Here is an 8,467-nt window from a genome sequence, read left to right as displayed (position 1 = left end):
TGCGGCACATCAAGAGGGAGAAAGGTGCTGTGTTCTTGGGGTGGGTAGCTTTCTTTAGGGGTAAAATTTAGGAGGACTTATTCTTGCTGAGTTAAATCCCTCTCTCTCACTCTTTCCCTGGCTTTGCCTGGGGTGTATTCGCGGTGTGGATGGGAAGGCGCGCCCTGAGGTTTCGGAGGCTCGTCTTCCCGGAGAAGGCCTCAGGCACCTCCTCCCAGCGGCCCCCACCGGCTTTGGTCCGCCCCAAGGCTTCCCGGAGCTCGCCAGGCCCCAGAGCTCGGAGAGGCAGGCTCTGGGCCAGGCGCGGTCGGGACGCCCGCGGGTCCCCAGGTCCCCAGCAGCGTGCCGCGGGAGGCCGCTGCCGCCCATCCAGCTCCGCATTCGGGGCTGGCAGCGCCGCTCTCCGCCCGGAGGGCCCTCGGCGGCAGCGTCCCGTGCTCGGGAGGGGCGAGGGGAGCCGCAGCCCCCTCCGCCGGCCCCGACCGAGGAGGGGGCGAGGAGACGCCGAGCTGGGGCAGACGCAGGGCGGTGGGCGCCTCTCTCTGGGCTCTCTCTCCGCACCCCGCGCTCACCGGGTCTGGGTGGTCTCGGACCTTGGCAGCCAGCATCGCTGGGCGCCCGGCTCATTCCAGGGTGCGTTAAACGCCAGGTAGGAGATGCTCAGCTGGGGTCACCAGACTCCTTCCCCTTTCCCGAGAGCCGGCGGGTTGAGCTAGAAGCCAACCCCAGCCGGACGTGCGCTCCTATAAATAGCGCGCGTGTGCCCGCCTCGCGCTCTCCTGGCTGCGCGAGGACAGAGAAAGTTGTGCGCAGGGACTCGGGGCGTGCGACAGAGGCAGGAGAGGACCTCGCCGGCCGAGCCGTCCTGCACCCTGGAACTGATCCTGAGAATTTTTGCTTTCCACTTTGGGGACCCGGCTAACCGCTGCCCACCTGCCGACGTCTGGGAGACACTACGCTTTGAGGAATTTTTGACCAAGCGAAAGTGGGAGTCGCTAGAGTCCTGGCCGTGAACACAGCCTCGCGTTCTTCCCAGTCCGGGAAACACCTTCTGCCTCTGTAATTCGTCCCTGCAGCAAGCCAGACGCGTACAGGACCGACACGGCACCGCTCGCCATCCACCACCCGCGTGGCTTCTCTGAGTCCTCTTCGTTTTTTCCTGCTCCGTGGTTCACCTGGGGGTGCTTGGGTTTAGGGTGAGAATTTATTATCATTTTCTCCTCTGAGGTGTGAAAGTGAGGGTTTGGTGACTTTAAATGTCTAGGAACAAGAGTGGGTGCAAGGGCCCCAGGCAGGGCTGATTCTTGAGCGGAGGAGGGTGGGGTAGGGGGTTCTGCATGAGCTCCTTAAAGGACAAAGGTAACAGAACCAGCAAGAGAGCGCGAGGGGAGACTTTGCCTTCAAACCGTAGAATTGGTGGAAGTGTGCGCGCCGCCGCCGCCGCTGTTCCTGCAGCGCTTTCGATCTAGCCACCGGCATCTTCCCGAGCTCCGGGGTCCCGGGGTAGGAGGCTTCGCGGGCGAGCAGAAGCGCCAGTCGGCTGCGGCTGCCCCCTCGGCTCATCATGAGCTCCGGGCGCCGGGCGCTGTCCGTGGTGCCGGCCGTGCTGCTGGCTCTCACCCTGCCTGGGCTGCCCGTCTGGGCGCAGAACGACACGGAGCCCATCGTGCTGGAGGGCAAGTGCCTGGTGGTGTGCGACTCGAACCCGGCCACGGACTCCAAGGGCTCCTCTTCCTCCCCTCTGGGCATCTCGGTCCGGGCGGCCAACTCCAAGGTCGCCTTCTCTGCGGTGCGGAGCACCAACCACGAGCCGTCCGAGATGAGCAACAAGACGCGCATCATTTACTTCGATCAGGTCAGACCTCCAGGGATGCGGAGTACCGACGGGGGTCGGGGGTGGGGGAGCCGACCTCTAGGCAGCGCCGATCCAGGCTGGCTGTTCAGGCTGAGCGGGTCTTAGTGGAATGTGGGGGGTCGTTTCGGCACTCCCTTCCCCAGATATGTCTGTCTGAAACTTCTAATGTCTCCCCCACCCCCGTCCCCGCCCCCAGTCCCTCTTGGCCTCCGGAAGAGCTGCTGGGGGCGGTGGGAAAGCGATTGGGAGCACAGAGCTGGCGGCGAGAGCTCAAGACAAGTTTAACAGCAACAGGTCCGTAGGAGCCGGCGAGATTCTGGTCCCTGGACCTCGCAATCTCTTGGCCAGAGCTTGGCCCCCTGACTCAGACTCTCCTGCAGGTGCCGCGGAGGCATCCTCACGCGCTGTACCCTTGCGGAAGCTGGATAAATGATTTGTTTCTCCCAGATGGAGAAGCGTCTCCCCAAAGAGAGCTGGGGAGGTGGGATTCCCACACTCTCTGCAGAGATCTCGCAGATGGCCGAAGAGGGTGGGGAGCTTTGGCCCTGGTCAGATCTCGTTCACCTTTCCGCTGCCAGGATCCCCATACACGTCTCAGGCACCACCGCAGCGGAAAACCCTTCTCTGGTACTTGGGGAAAAGTTGCAGAGGAGGAGAGGACAAGGAATTGGGCAGCTGCGCTGAGCTCCCGAAGGGAAGCGCTGGGGAGCCATTCTCCCTTTCCCTGCTTCTGTCCTTTAGGAGAAATGCAAATTAGTGGGGAAAGACAGACTTTGGGGTTGAGGTTAGGGGATAGGGGAGGAACTGATGAAAGCTGTGGCTTCGTTTTAGTGACCAGGAGCTCTGGGGTTTGGCTGATGAGAAACCCCAGGATATCAGTTTAGCAAGGAATCTGAAAACAGACTCCAGGGTTATCATTTCAACCCTAACAGCATCCAGAGTCTTTTAAATGCCAAAGTCGTATGCTGGGATCACAGTTGTATGCCACACGTGCAGGAGCACAGGTTAAGTGGTGCTGCAGGATGTGCCAGGGAAGGGACGAGGTGACATTTCTATTCCTTACTTAATTCCTAAGTAATGCACTCTCCAGCTGGCCAAAGACAGGGAATGCCTCTCTGGGGCTAACTATTGAATAGCCATCATTTTAAAAGAATTAAGCAGCCCCTGTGGGGTTTTGGTGCAGTATTTTCCATCTTGATGGAAATAAAGTCTAGCATGACCCCTGGCTTGTATTTCAATGCATTAATTAAATGCTGTGGACATTGCACTATGCTGTGTACAGTGCATTCTTTTCAGTGACCTTTCGGTCAATTAGAAGAGGAGAAGGGTTTGTTCTTCTGTTCTGGGAGGGTCATGCATCTTAGAGGCAACAAGATATACTTAGTTATAAATCTCTTTGTGCCTGGATACTCTAACTACTGTGTAGAGTCAACATCCAGCCTTATGTGTAGTCAACACTAATCAGCTGTTTCCATTATTGTTAATGAATTATGCTACTTGTATCTGATTCAGGAAGTCCCTGCTAAGTACCTCGAATTCTGTTAAATGTGCTTAAACGAATCTTTGTAAAACCTCTGTTGGGATAATTGCATAGCTGGTGACTTGTTGAAAGATCGTATCATAGGGCCAGAGAAAGAAATCTGAGGCTTACTTGGAAAAAGGTATAATCTCAGAATAAAGTGATACACGTCGTACATCTGCCTGACCATCGCTATATTCTGGTGCATCACTCAGAGGTAATAGTATGTCTTTAGGAAACTATACGAAAGGCTTAATATTGTCATTAATGTAGTGTATAAAAGAGATAGTAGCAGATTGTCATTGATATAGGGTAAATGTCTTTATAAGGATATCCGATATTTTGGAATGCCACTTACAGATTTATTTCTTGGAGAGAAATGGAAGACACCCAGTTATATTGCCCACCTCCTTACACACGCATCTCTTGATCTTTTTCATAGGAAAGGATGTACCTATGTGACATTTAGTTTAGGAGTCCACTTACTGAAATTCAGAGCTAATTTCATCACCAGTAGAACCAGATCGAACCTCTTGGAATACAGAATGCATTGTTATTTTCTTGGGAACTGGTGCTTTATTTCATCATTTTGGCCCCTTGAACTTTAAATAAAGAGCAGGTGATTGATAAGGGGAATAACTGATAGAATTGAGAGGAACACAAGAAGGCCACCTATTTCAGTCTCTCCTCTTTGGCAGCCTGCAAAGGCTGAGTCATTGCCAAAATATAAGTAAGGCCTAGATGATAGCAGTGAAACCAATGGCCATGGATCTTAGCAGAGGCTTGGCAGAGGCTCAGAGGAGGGCCAGGCATTCAGATCACTTTGTGCACTGACTCTTCAGTGTCACGGATTATGTCACATGGTGGAGGGGGTGCCCAGGCCTCTGCACGATGTGTCCAGGAATGACTGCAGAGAGCCCCTGGGTGCCGATTGGCTGGCTTGGAAACGTCACCTCTGGACACTGGGAAGGCTCGTAGAGGCTGGGCGTGTAAATACGTGGCAGACGCCTTTTATCTGACTCTCAAGGTAAAGCTAATATTTCTGAGCCTTCACATGTTCCTAGATGTTTCCAGAGCCATTAGGCCTTGCTGGAAATTGAGGCATGAGTACAAAGCAGTTGACCTTATTTTTTTCCCATAACATTTAAAAAAGAGAGAAAACTTCCAATATACAAATCCATTTTCTAAGTCACTAAAGACAAAAGGAAGAGAACTTAATGTTTTATTTTCTATTTTTAAAAGCTAGTTTTCTTTCTTAAGAAAAAAAGGAAGAAAAGAAAATGGAAGGAAGAAAACTTATTTTACTTACAGAAGAGAATATTGTAGTAATTTACTGTTATTCTTTTTATTTGTAGATCCTAGTAAATGTGGGTAATTTTTTCACGCTGGAGTCTGTCTTTGTAGCACCAAGAAAAGGAATTTACAGTTTCAGTTTTCACGTAATTAAAGTCTACCAGAGCCAAACAATCCAGGTATGTCTTTAGACCTGTTCCCTCTCTACCCCCAGACAACAGGGTTTATTGGTAGTAGGTTATGTATTTAAATATTTTTCCACCTTTATAGTAGTTTATTTTTTAAAGCGCTTAATTTCCAGTAACATCCATTAAGACGTGACAGAAAGCACAAGGAAATATAAACAATTGAACTTATTACCTTAATAACAACCAATCACTTAAAAAACAGTAAAAATCCAGGGACACAAATCTCCTTATCAGATCTTGACTGCTTTCAGTGCATGTGCAAAAATTACTTGAACTTGTAAGGAAAAAAATAACTAGTAAGACTGTCAGAGCTTTACAAGTATCTACTGAATAAATAAACTTGCTGTCATCTTGAGATACAGTCAACCGCTGAGAGTAAATCTGTGAAGGAACAATTATTCAATACACTCTTCAAAAAAATTTTAACATCATTCTCAAGAGTATTCATTTAATCCTCACAACAGTCGTTTCCAATATACTTTTCAAGAAAGGGTGTTCTATGCTTTTGCTTTCAGTGGTTTATCCTCAGTTCCTCTGATGTTGGTGAATTCTCACCAGCTGCAGTTCCTCAGTTAATATATCTCGTGTTTTCCTTTCTAAGGAGTGGGCTTGAACTTAACACTGAAGGACAGTGATGAGGCCAGTCAAATATGCTAACACTCAGTAACACCAGTCCCTGTCTGTGGAGTTCTAGGATAACTTGTTATCCCACGTTTAATGTTTGTATTGTGTATTATGCCAGTGGCAATGACAGGTGACACATTCACTGACCACTTTTATGTATCCCAGTGAATGCATAAATTAATCAGCCTCAGATTTAATTTATTCAATATTACTTTTAACATAAAAAACGATGACCGTCTGGCAAATAAATTTACTTCCGTGGAAAAGCTTTTCCCAAGCCCCAATATTTAGGAATTGATGTAATGTTTAACACAGTATAATCAAAATTGTAGTATAGAGATAAGTGAATAAATTTGAGTTGATTCTTTGCTAATTATCCATCATGAAAATCCTCAATAGTCATGGTGATTATTATTTTAAATACACATTTCTTAGGGAAAACAGAGGAAGGAATCACAACACATGCACATATTCCATAATTTCAGCTGATTTTCAGCACTCTCTATGTCTCAGCTGTACCTTAAACTTGCAAGGATGCGGGTAGAATCTTGCTGTATCTGGGTTTATCAGGGCAAAGGGCACTGGGGCTCTTTTGACTAATGTGCTGGAAAGCCTCAGGCTAGCTTCATTACCAAAAAACAAGTTTTGAACAGAGAGGTAAGTAAAATAGTAAGCTTAATTTACGTGCTGAAGGGAAGCCAGTTTTCACATGGCTAGATTACTCTCCAGAGATGGTATTCTTTTGTGAGCATTTGATTTCCATGGGAGAAATTAAAAAAAATTTTTTTTAATTAAAAAAGATCAGCTCAGTAAGATCACACTAAGTCTAGCCGCTGGCCTTGGCTAATTTGAAAGGAAGAGGGTATGTTTACTGAACATCAGCTATATTACCAGGTTGGTTATCTGAAACATTGTTGCCCCCACTCCTCCCCTTGTAGATGTTTTGACTTTATAGCTGATTAACAATATTATATTGGTTTCAGGTGCACAACATAGTGATTCAATATTTTTATAGCTTATATTCCATTTACAGTTATTAGAAAATAATGGCTGTATTACCCTGTGGTGAACAATAGATCCTTGTAGCTTAGATATTTGACACAGAATCGTTTGTACCTCTTAATCCCCTCCCGCCAGCTTCCCCCTCCCCGCTGGTCACCCTAGTTTTTTCTAACTGTGAGTTTCTGGTTTGTTTTATTCATTTGCGTGTTTGGACTTTAGAGAGCACTTCTCAGTGTGGTGTTTTTTTTTTTTTTTTTCCCTGTAGGTTAACCTGATGTTAAACGGAAAACCGGTAATATCTGCCTTCGCTGGGGATAAAGACGTTACTCGTGAAGCTGCCACCAACGGGGTCCTGCTGTACCTCGATAAAGAGGATAAGGTTTACCTGAAACTGGAGAAAGGTAACTTGGTCGGAGGCTGGCAGTATTCCACGTTTTCCGGCTTTCTGGTGTTCCCCCTATAGAATTTGATTTCTCCGTGATGTTCATCCAGGTGAGGGGCGGCCCACCCCTGAGTTCCTGGAAGATCACTTCCTCATCGTCGGATTGATGTCTTTTATTGGTTTCTCATGGGTGAATATGGATTCTCTTTAAGGATTCTAGGCCTTGTCTGAACCAGTACCAAGCTGCACAGATGATTTTTGTGTGTGTGTGCATTTCAGTATATTTGGATCCGGACTCACAACAGTCGAAAACTATCTATGCTTAAGTGTAACAATTAAAAGCTGTCTGCAAGGTTCACTTGTTCACTCTGAATTTAATTCCCTGGAATTACTGAATTCGTTGCAGATGTGCCATTTTATTTATTTAGTTTTTAAAGACTGGCAACCAGGTCTAAGAATTAGAGAACTCCCAAGTTCCGACTTCAGCAGCGATTAGTGTGATACTGCCAAAGAGTCGTGTGTTGTGTTGATATGCTGGTTACACTTGCTTTTTTTCCCCCTTGGAATTAGTTTGTTTCGTTCTCTTGAGGTAACCACTGGCTTTTGTGTCTTCTCTACAAATAGGGTAAATGGCTTGCCCGCAAACTTACTCTCCGAGATCACCAACATGACTTCCCTTAAAAAACAACAACAAAAGAATGCTTCATAGTTGTATTTTAATTATATATGTGAAAGAGTCATATTTTCCAAATTATATTTTCTAATAGGAAGAATAGATCATAAATCTAACAAGGAGAAAGTTGCTTTCCCGAATTCTAAGTGCTCAATCCTCAAACCTCTGCCAAACAGCTCTGCTCCACGGGAAACCTTATACTTTATTGCTCACTTTAATTAACATGATTGATAATAACCACTTTATTAAAAACCTAAGGGATTTTTTTTCCTTAGACATGACCACTTCATTAACTGGAGATGGGATACCCTTGTTTTTAATTATACCTATTTTTCAAACCTTCTATTGTGTTTGAAGTATCATCTGGTTTTGCCTTAACTCCTTAAATTGTATATATTTATCTGTTAAGATAATATTAAATCCAGATATCCCATATTGAAACTTAGTGCAATATCTTATTTTGTCTTTTGTACGGGTCATATGAATTCATAAAATTATTTATGTCTCTGTTATGGAATAAAGGTTACTATATGTTAGTTGAATTGTTTTGTCCTTTCGGTTTTGGAAATATGTATTTTACATGACTTATCTCCTCTCTCTCACCAACCCTCCCTCCTTCCCTCCCCCCTGTCCTGCCTGCCTTCCTTCCTCTCACTGCTTTGTCTTGTGGTTTAAGAAAAGCTTTCTGAACTTTCAGGGAATGTCCTCCTCTGAATTGGCATAGGAAATCTTTACTGTGTTTAATTTGTCCAGATCCAGGAGTTTTGAGCTCGCCAAGAGAGAATCAATGAACTTAGTCAACTTTTCTTTCAGAAGGACTTACTGTCAGGAAGTTAAGTTTAAAAAGATCCCCTAAAATATCATGAGGGGCTCAGTGAATGAAGGAGTGGCTATATTTTCAAACTACAGACTTTGGGGGAAAGGTCTGCCT

At 46.2% G+C, this 8,467-nt stretch overlaps 1 protein-coding gene across 1 annotated transcript; it reads left to right on the top strand.

The window, feature by feature from the left end:
• Positions 1-233: 233 nt before the first annotated feature.
• CBLN4 (cerebellin 4 precursor) lies at positions 234-8,072 on the top strand. Its single transcript, XM_006186147.2, has 3 exons — positions 234-1,855; positions 4,730-4,846; positions 6,747-8,072. Exons 1-3 carry the CDS (start codon positions 1,565-1,567, stop codon positions 6,942-6,944), a joined length of 606 nt encoding a protein of 201 aa, XP_006186209.1. The 5' UTR covers positions 234-1,564; the 3' UTR covers positions 6,945-8,072.
• Positions 8,073-8,467: the final 395 nt, after the last annotated feature.

Source organism: Camelus ferus, chromosome 19 (genome assembly GCF_009834535.1).
Source record: "Camelus ferus isolate YT-003-E chromosome 19, BCGSAC_Cfer_1.0, whole genome shotgun sequence".
Classification (NCBI taxonomy): Eukaryota; Metazoa; Chordata; class Mammalia; order Artiodactyla; family Camelidae; genus Camelus; species Camelus ferus.
Note: the sequence above shows the minus strand (reverse complement) of the source record. Positions and strands in the feature narration are given on the sequence as shown.